Consider the following 18,535-nt stretch of genomic DNA (forward strand, 5'->3'; position numbering starts at 1 on the left):
AAGAGATACTTTCTGTTCCTGGTAAACTTTATTTTTTTCCTATCTGTAATTTTATTTTATCTAACAAAATAGGAAGCAGTTCAAAACAACAGTTCTTCCCCAGATTTCAGTGTGAAATTAAAATCTCTGTTTTTTGAATCATATCTACCTATATATACACATGTGTATTACATATATATACTTCATTTATATATACACATTTATACAAACATCATATTTATATCTATATATTATAGAATCTTCCTTTGTTATCCAAATAGGTGCCTGCAGGAATTTACTAGGTTTTGTTATTTACTAGGTTTTGTTAAGATTTAGAAAAACATTTATATTCTATACTTTAAAGGGAATATTAATTTTATTTTTTTAAAACAGTAAGAACATGAAATATATTATACTTTTTGGAGACCTCTCACAATGATACCATTTTTTAGCCACAGATCTAGAGAGGAATCAAGTGTCTTTTAGTTTGACTTGGATGCTGGTACCTGAATTTCGCCTATGAAGCATTTCCCATTTAAAGCATGTCAGAATCTTAAGCCTGATTCCTGTGTGCTTTCACTGAAATCAATCATTTCAACAGAAAGCAGTGGGAAGGAAAAAACCCAACCCAACCCACTTTCCTGAGCTACAATTCTGGTACTCTCGTGGAAAAGGGGAAAAGAGGGTTTTACTACTGATCTGGGACTGCTACGCATTATTTTTCTCACTGTCTTTCCTGATGTATTTCAAAGATAACCATTCCCCCTTTCTCACGAATTGGACCGTGACACAGGGTTTGTTGGATGTGGGTACTATCCTGCATTCAGTTGGGATCGTGTAGGAAACTAGTCAGGCATTCGAGTTTGTAAGGTTTTGTAAGAAGGGAAGAACTTTGCTTCTCAGTAGGACGTGTACAGATGTGGGGGTTTGAGATTCCATATGGACGGATGCATGAACCCAACTGGGCCAGAGAGGAGACTGTTGCTTCGTTCTTGTGAAGATAGTGGTGTTCCTCAGGGAAAGCGTAGCTGAGGGAAAAGGATAGGAATGGATCAGAAAAGTTGGCCAGAGGATGCATAGTTTATGTTGTAGGGGATCAGCTTATACTTAAGTTGTCCATTATATATAAGCTATATATGATATATAGTGAGACTACTGGTTCCGCTAGTGTTGGATACCAGACCTTACACCTGGTCACGCAACACTTCCAAGCATTTTTAAATCCCATCAGTTTGCAGTATGAGACAATATGTCATTTGCATCTTGTCATGGGAATTAGTCTACTGCTTATGGACTGTCTAGAAAACAGCTTAATGCTGGTCTGGAAAGGCTTATGCAAGAGCAAAAAGCCATTTCTATTGTTTTCGCTTTTCGATGCATCTGTCATGAAATACTTGTTTTCATTTGTGGAAAACTTACGAAATATATGAATAGCACTGGAACCATGAATTTATTGAGTTACACGAAAACCTCATGGTTTTTGGCTTTTTTTTAGTTATTTCTTTCTTATTTGTAGTTAAGCATCTCTAGAGAATATTTGACATAGGTTTTTTTCTTCTATTTTGGTATGAGAGGGAGATTAGTTGTCTGTTAGAAACGCATAGTATTTGGCATACTCTGGAAGTAAACCAGGCTTTATGAGGATTCTAACTGAAGAAAAAACTTAGTTATCGTAGTAGTATTTTTTAATGCGCATTAATGGTATATTTGATGTTCTCATACATGGTGTGTCTCAGTAAATGGAAGGATCCAGCTGAGTAACTTTCTTTGCTAATGAAAATGTTTTCTACTCAGCAGATGACAGTTTAGGTCAATGATTGTTTTCTCTGGTGTAAAGACAAAACAGCATGTATACAACGCAAGTAATAAATAAGCAAAATTTACACAGGGAAAAAACCCGTACTTTCAAGGCTTTAGAGGTAGAATGGATCAGCTGTCATCAGCTTCAGAATGTTTTTGATTTTGAAAGACAAATACATTTTTCTTCATTTCAGCTAAGATAATTTGGACATGTGAGTGCTAAGTATCAATGCACATGTGGGTTTGAAGGTAGGCAAGCAGAATGTTCTCTGATGGTTGCAACGATGGCTTTTACTGCAAAATAGTATCAGATTAAACAGCTTTCTCATTTAGCAGACAGCTTTATCAGAAACAATGCAAAGAAGCCTTAAAGTAGATTCATGGGCCATGTGTGTATCCCTCATATCTTACACAAAGTCAGGTTAAGTATTTTTGAAGCCCACTAAGCAAATTGCTAGCTCCTGTGACTCCAGCTCTCCCCAGTTCCCTGAGAATCCTGTATTTTGTTTAGTATTCAAAGTGTGTGATGAGAAATAAAAGGATGAAGATGGATTTTGAATCTTTTTCTCACATCTGGAGTAACAAGTTAATTATTCATCACCTCAAAACATCCCACCTGAATGACACGTGTCAACGATATGGTATTGCTGTAAGCGCTGTGAATATGAGCGTTTCATTCTTTCACATCAAGCACTACAATAAAACGTGCTCTTGGTTTGCACGAGCATGTATAAACCCTTGTGGAAGTCATTTCAAGAAAGCTGCTTTTGGATCATTAGCAGTAGATACAGTGCTCACCATGCAAATTGGCCAAAATGTCCAGAAAAAATGGCAGCTCTACCACCGGGCTTTGCAGTGGCTTCCAGCAGTTTTGCTGCATGGAGGGCAATTAGGAGCTGGACTCAAAGGGAGGTTATCACAATCAGCCAAGGACTAATATATGTCACTGTACTGATGTCAAACTGGAACTCACCCTGGCTTCCACTATGACACTACCGATAATCCTGGGGATGAATGCTTGACAGACTCTTCATGGGTAGAAATAACACATTTCGGCCTTTAAGATACCTGATTTTCCTGGATGGCTTGAAGGAAAAAATCAGACCTTTATTACTGACGTAAGAGGAATTACTACTGTCTTATTTACCTCTTTAATAGATTTTAAACCACTGAAGTTTAAAGTAAAGAGGCTTTTTTTGTTCAAAATGTTTTTCTTTTCTGAATTCTTTCAGTAGTTATACCTGACAAAACATGAAGATGATGGCTTAGGAAACGGAAATTTATTGCTTTCAATGAAGTATATAAAATATTAAGTAATCATATCAACAGTTAGCATTGTAAACCAAGAAAGGCTCTAAAAGAATCAAATGCACACCAGGCAAGGCTGAACAAGGCAGATAGAACTTGTTTATACTTAAATTTCTAACTCTGTCAATTTACCCTATGAATTAATGAAACCACAGCAAAAATACAAAAAAATGTGGAGGTTTTTTGTATACTGTAGAACAACTGCAACAAGAAAACAAAACATGTCACATCCCACATAAGAGAAGCATGGCAAAAGTGAGAAATGGGAATTAGTGACATGAACTAGATGAAGGATATTTATTCCAATACTTGTCAAGAACTACAAACTAACAGCAACTGATAATATCCTGGACAGTTTAGTTCCTTCTCGAACATCTGCTGGCACGTTACAAGAACATGAATAGTCAGTTAAATAGTACTGGAATCCGGGTCTTCCATTTTAAAAAAATCAACAGCAATAGTTCATATATTCTCCCTTTCTGACTTGAATTTTATTTAATATTTCACACAAGGTATAACAACTCAAACAGAAGGGATCTGAGAGAACCTTTTCCATATGTTTCGGGCATAAAGACGATGTTAGTACCTTCTGAATATCTACCAGATTTTACTTCACAGGGTAAATAGAGATGTCGTCAGTTTATCTATCTTGCTGGAGTTTAGGCATATAGTTGTGCTGCACCATAGGCATTTGCAAAAATGCATCTTCAGGTTAGGGAAATTACTTTGGAAAGCTGCCTTCTGTGGATTGGGGGCAAAGGAATGAGGATTTTTAGGGTTTAAGTTTAGGATTTAGATACTGCTCACAGTGATTATGAAGGCAGCTGTAGATCTAATCCTTTATGTATTTTTATGTGTTCCTTGGTTTTCCTCTTTAAAAATTCATCGGTGACAAGGAAATTTTAAGTGCTGACTCATGAGTATTTGTAGGACTTACCTAGTTTTTTGGCATGGCATTTCACTAAGTTGCAAACTCCCACAGCAGTAGTTAAGAGACCACAATTTGGTCTAAACTATCTCTTTTAAAACTTCCTGAATCTTATATAAAACAGTTTTTCTGTCAGTGGGTGTTGTGTTGAATGCAGTTAATCTTAATGAACGCTTCAGTAATGGTGGGATATTTAGTTTTCTCTTACTTTTTCAGTCCTTTTCCATGAAGTGTGCTTTGAGCTTTGCAGTGTTGCTCCCTCTCTTGAAAACCTAGCAAGAATTGTAGTAGATATCTATTGTTCCATTTTGTGTAAAAACAGTAATGAAAGTTATGGATGATGTCTTCTCAAGCTACGGTGTTCTAACAGCTATAGTTACCTATCTGGTAAATGCAAAGAGTTTTCAGGTAGAATATTCTTGGGTATGTGTAGCTCTTCCCTCCTTCAGAAATCAATGATGTTAGAGCAACCTGTGAAGAACAGCAGTGCCTGATGACATTCACCAGGCCTTCCTACTCCGAAGACTGATCACAGTCTTACCGTGATGCCATTAAAATGAGTAATACCACTTAAATCAGAAGAATCAGTGACATCAGGGACAAGCTGCCTCCTGCAGATGTAATGGTTCTGACTTGTCTTCAGCTAACCTCTTGATGTTCTCCTCAGGGGCCAAGAGAATTATTTATTTAGTCGTTTATTTATTTTTGCTTTCGTGAGCATTGACTTTTCTTCCTGGGAGTTTAAGCAGCCTCCTAATACAGATAATCTTCCGTCTAAGCTAAAAGCAGCTCCAAGAAGCTGTCCTTTGTGTAAGTCACAGCAGAAGCCAGGATCCCGGCAGCACTGGTGGCTGCAGTTGCATGCCCGGTTTGAAACCACCCAGAGAGTATGTTTGGGGTAGGAACCCGCGTACGCACTTCGGCAGGACCCTGGCTGGTGGAAACAGTCAATAACTGAAGTGGGACTGGGGGCTGTGAAAAGCCAAGTTTTAACCTGCTGGTTGTTTATGGGCTTTTTGTCATATCGTTGCTAGGGTTACTAAAATAAAAATAGTTATTTCGGAAGTATTTTTCAAAATAAACTACAGTTAAAGAATATAAGACATACTTCCTGTATGTTTTAAAGAACAATGACAAGTAATTAATAAAGGGAAATGTTAACTGGTAGATTTTCAACAGCTAAAGACGTGTGATTGTAAAGATCTGTAAAATCTGAATGTTTGTAAACTTAGTACAGTATAAATGTAACGCAGTAATATACTGAATGATTGAGTATTAACCTTCCAAAAGAATAACACACTTGTATATATATATAAAAAATATATACTTTATATATGTATGTTATACATATATACACACACACTTGCAGCAATATTAAAACATCTTGTTGCTGCACTGTCAGCTACTGCAAATAAATACATGAAAGTGCTGTCAGACAGTTTTATAGTTCCCCCACAAATGACACTAATACGTACTTAATATGGATTGAAAACTCAAGTCTCTCATTTTTGGAAATTACCTTTGATAAATTCTTAATCTCTACATAAAGCACATATTTGTATTTTTTCACAGTCTGGAAATGAAAGTAAATATTAGCACAGTATCTTACTCTAATGGATGCAACTGACTTGATTTAGCCTCAGAAAAAATTTTCAGTCTTTGCTTTTTTTAAACTTACCTTAATTTTACTTAAGTTTAATTCCACGGACCATGTTTGCTCATATATTTAGATTTTTTTTTTTTTTTCTGAAAACAATACAAGTCCAAGGTATTTTAGTGATTCATTAACAGGTTATTTGCTATATTTTAAATTAAGTATATCTTAAATGGTTTACTGAAAACTGAATGGAGCAAATGAAACAAGGTGTTAACTCATGGACTAAGCTGAACCTCAAGTGTTCTGTGACCTGGTAGCTCTCATCCAAATAACTGGACAGAGTGCAGGGTGGTGAAAAGAACATTCATCTTATGAGCCAACCTGACTGTACATATTACCTATCTTTACATATGGCATTCTCCTTCTGGAAGGGATCCTGTGATCACATTTCATCTGTCTTCACAGTGGTGTAAAGCACAGAGGTGGGTACATCTGTGCTATGGAAGAGCAGAGGCCTCAGGTCTGTTGTGGCACGTTTGAGAAGTCTCCTTAGCTACACTTGCGCCCTGGATTTTTTCCACAGTGTGAATGAGATGAACATGAACTCAATTACAAGGCTGAATTTAGTTGCAAAATGCTGTGCTGGACATTGTCGAGGCTGTACGAGTGCAATGTTAGACTGCAGAAGCAGCACCCATGGAATGAATATTGTCTTTTGTGTTTCAAACGTAATCTGCTACGGTGAATTCTGCACCTGTTATTTTTATTTGCAAGTTTGCTTTGGGAGGTTCTCAACTGTGATTATTTTTATTATTTTCTTGGGCAGACTGGATTTGCACACTTGGAATGCGAAGTTTCAGACTTCTTTTTAACACTTTCTTCTTTCACGTATGTATACTGAAGAGTATCACTAGACATATAAAAACAAATTAATCCCCGCGATGGCGTGATTATTTAAAGTAGAGAGGGGGAAGCGGTGTTAATGATAATAGAGAAGAAAGCAATGCCATTCTTAGTGAGATACTGGATATAAAAGGGTTGTTCTTACGAGCAGATTGAGATATGGTCCAGAAATCTAAGAGAAGTAATTTGAGAAAGGGGGCCCAAAGGGGAAGAGTTCAATGACCACATACGGCTGATTATAAATGTAGAAAATGGATAAAGAGTTTGCTGAAACTCAGTTGAAAGGTCAGGAACGTATACAGTACCCTTACCCAGGAAAAACATATGATTCTATGAGAGGTTATTTTCATGACAATATTTTGCTGAAAAGCAAAGGGAATAAATGGTAATTCACAATTTTCAGAGATTTCCATAGCAGTTTGCCACAAGTAGCAATGCTTATACAAAAGAGCAAAGCGTTGTGTTTTAAGATTTTTTTTTTTTTCTGGAATGTGCTGTGTTTTAAAATTCAACACATTCTTAAAGCTGAAGTACGGTCCTTTGATTCATAGCTTCAGACTATAGATAAAATACACAATTTTATAATGATAAATTACTGAAATTTTAGAAACTGTGCTATCATAAAATTGGTGACCTCTTAATGGCTGGTACTGTTCAGATTCCGTTACAACATTTGGGCATGAAAACGTAGATGAAATGAGTCCAGATATGTTACTCTATAAAAATGTTCTGATCTATCCAGAGCTTTTAAGAATTCTAGTGTAATCTGGAGTCTTAAACCTGCATTGAACTGGCCTAATCTTATTAATCCTTGTTAGTCCCTCAATTTATTACATTTTAAAAAATCAAATACCTGGTCCGTTTGATCTTAGTATTCCATCTCAATCAGAAGATTGTCTGTCCTGTGTTCTTTCCCAGAAGTTTTATCTGAAATGGGAAAGGAAAAGAGAAGGCAAACAAAAGGAAGCTATTAAAAAAATTTTCAACTGTTATTTTCATTTTTTCAATGAAGTAAAAATCCTGTAATATTAGAAGTTATTACTAGATCATATTGACTAAATTACAGAAGTTCTGAAAATTGATTTGATCACCTTTCAACTTTTCTACTTGAGGGCAACCTTTTGTACCCCCAATTAATGCAAAATTAAGGCTTATTTAATGTATTAAATAATGTTTAAAGAATGTATTCTTAAATTAAATAATATTTAAAAGAACATAGTCTATTCCCCAGCTTAATCTGTTGATGAGCTTGTTGGCTGCATAAATTATCCCATTCTCACCTTTTGACATAGATGTGGTTGCTAGTTATACTTCCAGAAAATCAGAGAGAGAGAGAGAGATCGCGCGCGCGATGTTAAAATTCAAGGGCATCTGGAGTTGTCACAGCAATCTGAAGACTGAAAATGAGAATACTGAAAGCAAGCCCAACACTAAGCCTTTCAAGATGATACACTACATATGCAAGATTTCATGCTGGTCTTTGAAATAGAACTAGGAGAACTGATTTACTATCAACTTGTCCACCATGAATTAAACAAACATGTCAGCGGACTAACAACATTCATACTGTAAACAGTATGTCCTTCTGTTAATAAAGGTAGAGAAGAGTTGTTCTGCATAATTTATGGTCGCCATACAATGTAATATTGAAAGTGTACAGAAACCATTCTAAATTCCTGATGAAATGCAAGCATAACTCTGTTTACTATTAAATGTGATTTATTGCAGAGTTACACGTGCCCTCTCTCCCCCTGCTTGTATTTTTTGTAGAAGGTACAGGGATTTTAGACAGATAACAATAATAAGCTTTTTAATCAGAGTTAGTCCAGAACTTGTATACAGAATTATCACCTATATTTTTAATCTTCTTTTAAGCTGTACAGTCTTTTAAATGTATTTTACAAATACTAAATTAAGATTTGAAATGAAGATGAAAATTGCAAGGAGATTATAATCAAGTAACACTCAAAACGGTGTAAATCTGTCAGCTACTTTATATAATAGATGCAAGGAAGATTTGCTGTGCAGATTATGCCACCACTCTATACTTCTCTACAGAGAAACACTTGCTAAAATACTGATGATTTTGTGACAGTGCTGAGACAGACAGATTTTATCACAGAATGGGAAATCTGTAGCCTATACTAATGATAATAATTGTGACACTTATTAAGTTCTTATGTATAATGCGTTTTTAAAACACACGTTATTTTTATACAAAGCAGAATTGGAGACCCTGATTACCAGAAAATGCTATCAACTGCTTGCGTATATCATTCTAATCATCTGCATACCTTTGAGAACGGCTGACCAGTCATTTTACTCAGACATAAATGTGATTTGTGGTAATTTTTAGAAGTCAACTCTTTGCTTTCTCTAAATCTTAGTTTTACCTAGTGATTTACATAATTTATGTCCAAGAGTCTCAATATTTGGAAAGTTAAGAAACTGAAAAAAAAGGCATTCAAGAAAGTAATCCTTACTGAATTTTGATTTTGATTTTTTTTTTTTTTTTGTAATCAAGTTGGAGCTTCCTGCTCAGTGCTCTCGGTTTCAAACTCCCTGCCCTGACGGGTTTTATCATTTTGGAGTGTAGCATGCTCAGTAGAAATCCAAATATCTGCTTAGCCAGAATAGTTTTGTGAGCTCTGTTTTCATGAACTCTTCAAATAATTTAGACATGTAAAGTGAGCATCGCTCAGTTTAGTAGTATTTTTATTTGCACAGTATTGTAACATGCAGTTTTTATAATCTACATAGAATTACTTGTAGGAATGCAGTTTTGCTCTGTCTTCACTTGTGCCCTCCTCCTTTTAAACCACAAGTACATATTTTATCTGTTAGATACTGGCTTACTTAATATCCGTTCTCCATTCCTGGTTTCAGATTTGGTTTGTCCTTCCCCTACTGCCTCTGTTCCGTATTGGGCTTAGATAGCAATTAACGCTAATTTTGGGAGCTTCACCAACACTTTGTTGTCCCAAGTCTTCATTTAAGTTTGCTCTTTAATTGATTTCTTCGAGTGTTTATGCTTCCTTCAAGCAGCTGACACACAGAATGCCTGGATCTTTAGTAATACTGAATCTAGTTCTGACTATTAACCTCTTCCTATTGGACTGATATTGCCGGTTTAGACACTGATGATCTGCATGACTACTAATCCAATCAACGGGAATTGTGTGTTGCTATACTAGGTGAAGCTGTGTGTTGATGTAAAAATTGTCACCCAGAGCTCGACCTGCATTTGACTACTGAGGAAATACAGTAATAAAGACACTCCTCAGTATCTGTATGCCTAAACTTAACCCTATTATCCTATTTGGAAAATAAATAGCTGGCCTCTTTGGAAGAATATTGAGGACACTAGAAGTACAGTGGGAAGTGTGAACTCTCAAACTGCCTCCTTGTTAGATTGTCTCAACCCGCACTGGGGACTGACTAATTAAAAGTAGCTTTCACTCAGTTCTAGGAACTCGGGTATCTAAATATGCAAGAATCTAGAAAAGCAACCCTCTCCCACCAACCTTCTAGGAAATAAATAGACTTCATTAATAACTCTTAAGAACAGCTGCTTAGAACCAGCATTGATATCTCAAATTATTTTTACAGATCTACCCACTCCTGTCACAAAAAATCTTGCTTTGCAGCTTTGCCTCACTTCTGCACCCCATAACGTTTACGTAATTTAACAACTTCTTTCCAACTTCTAAAATATTTTAATTTTCAACAGACTGTTTTATGCACATTGTTCTTTCCATGAAAGTTAAAAACCTTACCTCTTTTTAGTGTTGCAGATGTTTGATTTCACATTCTCTTTAACAAAAAGACAATTTTTAATGTAGAAATTATGTCAATCCATACCAGACTGGTAGAAGTCCTTTCACTGGAATACAAATTGTATTTCTTTCCTGCAAAGTATTTTTGCACACACATGCACTGTTGCTCAAGATACGTGATTGACTATATGAAAGAGTAAAGTGCACCAAAGCATTCTGAATTGTTTAGTTGTAGATTTTACAATATAGCCTGTAATACTAAATAAAAAAACACAGTTGGCATTTCCGCTTTCATACTATATAACTTTCAATAGTCATTATTTAACATTATTCATTAGGAATGCTGACAAAGAATAAAATAGAAGGTGAATATATTGGAATGTGAGTGGTTGCTGCTGTCCTTTAAACATAGTCCTTATCCCTGGGTAACACCCAGGATCTCCAGTGTTTTCATTACTTATTAATTCCTGCCATGCTAGTTTCATTCTAGAGACAGAAATATCACTGGCCATGAAACACTAAGTATAGCTCTTTCTATTTCAAATTACATATACACAAGCACGAGACAAGGTCTGTAGTCTTCCTTTCATAAAACTGCCTTCTCTTAATCGCCTTTCTCCCTTTTAAGAACCCTAACAATAAAGCTGAATTATAGACCCTTTCCTTAAGCAGATGATTAAACATTCTCACCATTATATAATACAATTTCCATTTTATTTTAAACATACTTTGCATGATATAAAAATATTGATCACAGTGAGCTTTAACAATTGTTACTGCTATAAACAGAAATGCTGCACAATGGTTTTAGTGGAAATAAATTATATAGTCATTATCTCTTTAAAAAAAAAAAAATCACAAGAAGGAGAACCTAGGCTGTTTGGTCATTGGCAGAAAATAAGTCCTTATTGAGTTCTTTACAAAACATGAACCCCAGTTATTTCCTACATTTGCTTTCCACATCTTGAGAAAAGCACAATGAGTCTGTCTCTGAAAGCCCCACAGGGTCTCTGGTGAACATTTAATTCCAAATATTAGGAGTTTCTGTTGTTCTTTTGTTCTAATGGAAAAATGTACACCCAAATAGCAAGTAGCACTCTCATCACTAATTCATAAGTGGTCTTTTCCAATATGTGGGTACACAGCGGCACACTTCTTCACTAAAATAAAATCCAGCATCACAACGTTTTGTTCGGACTGTACACGGTGGTCTGTAACAACTAAAGAAATGAAAAAAAGCAAGCATTAATATAATATGATCATTTATATTAACCTCAAGTAGAAATTTCTGAGCATTCAGATTGCCATTTCTGAACGGAACATTTAATTCCTACAAAAACTTATCCTTTAACTTCTGTTTATGTTTTTGCAACTACCTTCAATTGGACTATTCTTCACAAAAGACAATGAAAGAACAATGGATGCTATTGAAGAGAAATTATTCTATTGCAACAGATACTCATGAATATTTTTAACATATTGCCTGGTTGTAATTGCATTCTAATCTCGAGTAGCATTGTTTGAAATCTAATTTTGCAAAGACAATAGGGTTTTTTTTGTACTCAAATTGGCTTGTTATGACCTACTGCATGCTGCCGGTTTGAGGTGGCAATCTGCATTTCAGGTGATAATCAAATCTACCATCTTCTTACACAGGACTGTTTCTCACCTTAATCACTAATGCAATAAGCCTAAGAGAGATTAGTCTTGAAAATGAGAACATACTTCCTTTCAAGTTGCAGACTCCTACAGTCACTCTGAGGTGAGTGGGAATGTATCTACATTTCAAATTGCATCTATGTCCATTCTGAAGTAAGATCAAAGCCTGCATGTTTACGATAAATCTTCAAGGAAAAAGAACTGAAATAGGTCCTATTTGATTAAAGTAAGTTTAACAAAATCGAGCATTAAACCACAAGTCACATCTACCTAAGAAGCAGCAGAACTTTTCTTCACAGATTCCTTGACTGAAAAATAGAACTTGGACAAAGATAGTATCTGTGGTTGTTCCTGAACTCTTCCTTTTCCTATTTTATTTTTCTATTAAAACAAGAACTTGACCTAAAATAACCTTACAATAACAATGCTAAATACTTTCTGGTGTATAATGGAGACAAAGTACAAGTCTGGGTGTTTTTTTTCAGACGCTGGCAACGAGTCAAAAGACAAAAGTATACGTTTTGAATTTCAACACAGTTATACTTAAAACCTGCATTTAAATAATGTGTGCCTGTTTGTGAAACACTGGTATTATGAGCTATTACTATAATTCATACTAACTTCAGTTCAAAGACACTACAGTACACTATATTAAGGCAATGTCGCTACCCTCTTCCCTATGTAATTCTTGTTTCAGGCTTGTGGCTACTCTTATTATTGTTGCAGATAAGTTAATACGCTGTGTGCTTGTTTTGGATACCAGGTTACTACTCTGCTGTAATTTTTTTATGATCTGAGGTCTGGATTACAGTTACATTAACTTACACCAGCTAGTTCAACCAGTGAACCTGGCTATGAGGAAAACATCAAGGAATGAGGAAGACTGCAAACGTGACATTTATTAACTAGTCACGTCTTGTTCAGTGTTTTCAGTGTCATTAATCCCAGATTAGTTCATCAGTGTGGTCTCTGTAATTAAGGGAGTAACATTATTTTGTGCCACTTCATAAAGATATTTGAGATCAGTGTAACAGCTCATTGGAATTTCTCAAAACCCTACTGATCTTTTGCCCAACAGAGTTTGGAAACGGTCGTAAAAGGCAACGAAAATGTTTGCCAAACGACCTAGCACTCAGATCCAATCTGAGCAAATGGGCAACCAGCAGTAGGCCTGCTCTGGGAAAAAGGTGCTCCACGGAGATGAGACTGAACCACTGAACTTGCCTTTTTGCCTCTCTCTGCCACCAAAGTTAGACTATTTGATGTACTGAAGGACCGTAAAATGAAATAAGAAAAAAAAAAAGACAAAGCCAAACTCTTCCACCCACTCTACAACACGCTGTACAAAATGAAAAGCAGTCACATAATCACTCGATATGAGGAGTTCCCTTTGTTTAGGATTCATGCCTCCTAGTGAACTGTGAACTTCAACTTACAGTTGAGAGCGCTGTAAAGCACCATTCCCACGGGAGCTTGTGTCCAGCAGCAGTCAAGGTCGGGCTAGTGCAGTCCTACCCTTATCTGGGACATGGCAACAGAGCACGAAAGCCTCTCCTCCTCTAAAAGGCTTTGCAGCTGAGGTGCCTAGCTATCTGGCCCTGCCAAAACTGACCAAAATAAATTTTTGAGGTGATAGCACAGGGTGAATAGCAGCAGAGTCATTGTAACTACAGAAACGTGGTTTCCTTAGGAAACTCTGCTGAACAATAGACCAGGTCTTTCAAAAGGTTTGGGCTGGATATTGTTTACGTAACGCTTTCATGCGATAGATGTCTGTTTTGTTGAGGATAGTATCTGAGCATACTGGAGGTGAGACAGATGTTCGGTCAGTGTGTATAGTGCTGGGTCAGCCAGTGGCAACTTTCTCTTTATGGTCAGTAATTGCAGCTGTTGCTGCTGAACGCCCAGGTTTGCCGTGCGGGGCAGTCTCACTTCACAGATGAAAATGAAGCAGAAAACGCTACTTTCACTCACGTTATCGACTTAGCAGAAAGTGCTACTTTCATCATCATCAACTTAAAAGCCAGTATATTTTACAGTGGGCTTTTTCTTTCTTTCCTTTTCCTTTTTCCTTTCTACGCTGCCCTTTGTAAATGACTTTGTATTCCTTTCCTCTGGAGCAGGGGATAACATCAGCAGCAGAGGTGCTTCGAAACCAGAAGCTACAAGGACAACAGCATGGAAAGCTGTCTAGGACATGGCCACAGGATTCTGTCCATGTCTAGGTCTCAGGCATCTTGCACCAAGTTATAGAGTGGTACCTCCTCCATTTACATTATGGTCTTGTAACAGCAAGGGATCTTTTTTCAAAGACAAACAGGATGTTGCAGGGTTTTTTTACTTCTTTTAGAGAAATCTTGTGGTGGACAGAGCCAAAATATGAGAAACCTACGGTAAGTCCTTTTTTTAAGAAGAAGGAGAGATTGCATCCTCTGTTTTTCCCTTGATGGTCCTACCAGCTACCATCTATCAGTTGTAGAGCTCCAGAGTAACACCATACACAAATCAATCTTTCTCCACACAAAGATGAACTGCTTAGAAAAGAGAAACAGCTAAAAGCATCCTGTATCACATTGCCCTTGGAAGTGAGAAAGTGATTCAAACTGTATCATTTTCAACCACAACACCACAGAGAAAAGCGGGGCTCTATTCCCTCCTTCAAATACTAAGTCTTTAAATAAACAGAGATGGCATCAGCTATTTATTGTGGCATTTCTTAGCTTTTTGAATGCCTGACTTCTCCAGTTGTGAATGTTCTTTTAAAATACACATAGTTTATGTGTAGCACTACTGGCAGTGCACACTGGAGCAGTGATAAGGCTCTGTAGCATGTTAAAGCTCATGTAATCACGTTGGTTTCTTTAACTCTGCAAACATAAAATTGAAATAAAACCCGAATGACAGTTATTTCTTATGTTTCTAACAACTCTTCTATTCCACTCAAAAGGCCAAACATAAGAAACCAGGTACTGCCAGTTACTATTAATATTTTCCCCTATTTTAGAGATTTCAGCACAGGTGTCATTCCTAATATTAGACATTTTTTCTTTACGTATATATGGTAATATAATTACATGTTGTATTAAAATACATAATTTTTACCTTTGATAAGCAACAAATAACCACAACCATTTAAAATGTCTCACTTTGCCATTTTCCTTTTCCAGTGTCTGAACATTTCTGGAACTGTTATTTGTCATTAATATAACAGAAATAATTTCCATATATTCATAAGTGATCTTTCTGTTCCAAATGGCATTGTTTCTAAGAAATTAACTTCACAGAAAAACGTTCCTCAAAAAATACATAAAGCAGAAATTAAATTGTTTGTTTCTCAGAACCTGAAGTCATTCATATTTTTGTATATAGACTGCTACCACTATAGATGTAGCAGTCGTGGAAGGAAAAGCTCCAGTGATATATGAAGAAATTGCAGAGTTTTCTTCCTGACCAAATCCCATTTTAAATGATGAATGTGGGTGGTCTCTTTTATAGTTACGTATGTCTACTTTTCACAGAAATCACCCAGAGCTATAATACTTTTCGTGCACTCATAAATCTTTAATATCTGTTGAGTGAAATTAAGGCTATGCAAAAATTTAGGAAGCGAAAATGAATTATGGTATCTCCAGAACTAGCCTCTGAGATCCAATTAGGAATACTTGAGTTATTTGAATTGCAATGTTCAGTTCTTGGGGAAAAACAGAGCGGGGTTTTAAGTAGCATTAAAAAAATCCCCAGGGAGCTTGATCTTACAGCTCATTTTCATCAAAATAAAAAAAATAATCATACGAAGTAGTAATAAGAGTACAAGAAACTAAACATGCTTTGAAATACTCATTCTGACTAGTAGTTTCCCCTTGGAGATGATCAAAGTCATAGAAGATAAAATCAAATTGAAGGGAGGCTTACTTTTTACTTAAGACTACAAAGCAACGCAACAAGACAGCTAACGACACAACGAAAATGTACCGTAAACACAACAAAAGGAGTAAACACTGAGTTTTTACCTGCACGTCTGGTGGTGGAATCTCTTTCCTTTTAAGAAGCATTTATTGGGAGATTCTATACATTCACAGCTGCATTTTGCAGGATTTAGTGGCTGATGTTTAGGACAGATCTTTTTACACACACACTGGCACTTATCGTCATCGAACTCCTTGTTGGGCCCACAGGAAGCAGGGAGCAGTTTGTTTTTGCACATGCACTGACACGATGATCTGTCTAGTTCTTTGTAAGGTCCACAGCTTGAGGGCCGTATGCCTCCTCTGCAGACACACTGACAGGTTTCTTCATCCAGCTCTTTGCTTGGTCCACAGATATGGAAACCTTCAGATGCATCTAGAAATACAGCAGAGACGTTGCACCACTATCAATATTTTGTGTCTACCCATTCACCTATATAAGTGAAGAAATGATAGCAAATCCGTACCTTTTAAGGTCTTTTAAGTATACATCAAAAACCAGGCAACAACCAATAATAGTATCAATAAAGAAAAATATTTAACTATTCACTTTTTTAGGTTTTTAACTTCTCCTTTAGGTAAATCAAAACATGGAATGACAGTTAATCCTTTAAGCAAAACTGCTTACCAGAATCTCCAAGGTGAGAAGAGAAACCAAAATCATGCTGTGCCAAACATCTGCAAATTTGATTATTCCAAATATGATTTTTTGGACAAGTCTTGTTTGCCACATGACACCTGTGGAATGAAATATACTGCTGAATTACTACCATAGGAACTCAAGAAAAAAAAATAAATGCATTTTAGGTTCTGACTACTTTTGTTTCCCTCCGTTACAAAAACCTTTCTAAGAGCTTCAGCTCATTCATAATCTTATTTTTAACTCCTATCAAATCTGTTACTAATTGAGGTTCTCCCCAGTATAGGAATCTTCAACCATTTGTTGAAGGTACCTTCTCATGTTTCAAGTTTTAGCTCTAACTTCTAGAAGCCGATATCTGTACTTTCCTAGTGTAGTCTGGAAACAAATCTAAGCCTTGAATGTAAGCTTTATATAGAAAATAGACCAGCATAAAAAATATTTGCATGCCAAATACACATAGGGCGTAAGAAGCATACTTTTCCACATTGTTTTTTGAAATACAAAAATGTTTTCACATGTATAGATGTCAAAAGAAAGCTGTTAATAGTTTCTGGATGAACGTGGTACACAAAAATCTAATTTCTAAAACAAAATCGGTTTATCAGATTTCTTTCCCCTTTACATGGAATTTAGGTGTCATTAACTGACTCCTCCTCGTCAGCCACTCAAATCCTAGACAGGTTTCTTGCATCTAAAGAGTTGGACTTCAGCAGTGATGCTCTTCACTTTAGAAATGAAAGAAAACAAAAAAATTAACAGTTTAGTGCTCTTTACCTGCTAATTTTGCAGCCAAGGTAGTGGACTAAAGAAAACAAAAAATCCTAACAGCAGCTGGTGCCTTTTAAAGGAGGACTGCACTTGGCTAGTAGGTGCACCACAGACAGAATATTTATGTGTGATATCTCATCTTCCTTGCCTGCAATTTCTTTATCACGGCAGGTGACATTACAACTTTTAACAAGTTGTGCCTAACTTCGTGCATCCAGGCTGTGTCATTTATTCATCATTTCTGTAGTACTGCTAAAATCCTCATCTGTTAAGGCAGCACATACATTACAAATTTTAAGCACTTTTCATTCCCCCGAGGATCATTACTCATGCATTCAAAAATGCAGGTGCTGGGACATTCTTCCATGATCGTCGTTCCAGTATACCACTCCCCTTCACCACATTAAACAACTCCTTGCTTGTAAAGACTGCTGTAGTTTAACATCACCCTGCATCACCTCATACTTTATCAAGCTGGTGTTTCCTGATTTCATTCCACTAATGATCTCACTCTTGCTCCCTCACTTGGCACATATGTCCTTTCGCCTGCCTCCTGATTCTGCTTAAAAACCAGTATGGATAATTTACAGACATATTATTGTATTGTGGTTTTTTTTTTTTTTTTTCCAAAAAACAACCCGCAGCAGCCTGGGTCTAACCAGCTACCTACAGAAGGAAGCTAGGGTGACAGTATGAAGAAAACACCAAGTGCATATGAATCCACGAGAAGATGATGTTGATACACAACCCAAGTTACCAGAACCTGAAGAGAACAATACATATTTCAGCACCAGGGTTGGAGACACCCAGCAAAAGGAACTGGAACTGTTTCTTTACCATTTCTACCCTGGTTGCTAGTACAGAAAATTATTGGGAGATATAGCTGAAATTTTAAGATGACTTATTTTAACACTTTAAAAAAGTTCAGAAAGGCTAGGAAAAAAAGTTGGGGGGTAAAACCACTTTGCAGAAAATTTCACTACCTCCTTCCAAACCATTCTCAACTCAATTAAAAGAAAAAGGATCAATAACAAAAAAATATCAGCATGCTAACTCATTAGCTGTCAGTGTCAGGACAGATAATACAAAAGAGGAGGAAACATTAAATGTGTACAACATACGTCTAAACCCACATCTAAAATACGCTTATCTGCTCTGTAAGCCCCCACCCACAAATCATGGGAAAAGAAGGTCATCACAGAGACTTGA

The 18,535-nt window shown here is 36.4% G+C and overlaps 1 protein-coding gene across 8 annotated transcripts in view; it reads right to left on the reverse strand.

Annotated features, from left to right (window-relative positions):
- Window positions 1-272: 272 nt before the first annotated feature.
- VEGFC (vascular endothelial growth factor C) overlaps window positions 273-18,535 on the reverse strand; it is a 249,332-nt gene continuing 231,069 nt past the window's right edge. For 4 of the 8 annotated variants that reach the window (XM_080405154.1, XM_080405153.1, XM_080405155.1 and 1 more), the window contains 3 exons: window positions 16,544-16,653; window positions 15,961-16,291; window positions 273-11,511 (listed from right to left, as the gene is read on the reverse strand). In XM_080405154.1, coding sequence (XP_080261280.1) covers window positions 11,397-11,511; window positions 15,961-16,291; window positions 16,544-16,653 — 556 coding nt within the window. In that variant the 3' untranslated portion in view covers window positions 273-11,396. The remainder of the gene's footprint in view (window positions 11,512-15,960; window positions 16,292-16,543; window positions 16,654-18,535) is intronic. The other 4 variants (XR_013930816.1, XR_013930817.1, XR_013930818.1 and 1 more) reach the window with 4 other exon arrangements.

The sequence above is a fragment of the Falco punctatus genome, assembly GCF_963210335.1.
Source record: "Falco punctatus genome assembly, chromosome: 1".
Taxonomy (NCBI): domain Eukaryota; kingdom Metazoa; phylum Chordata; class Aves; order Falconiformes; family Falconidae; genus Falco; species Falco punctatus.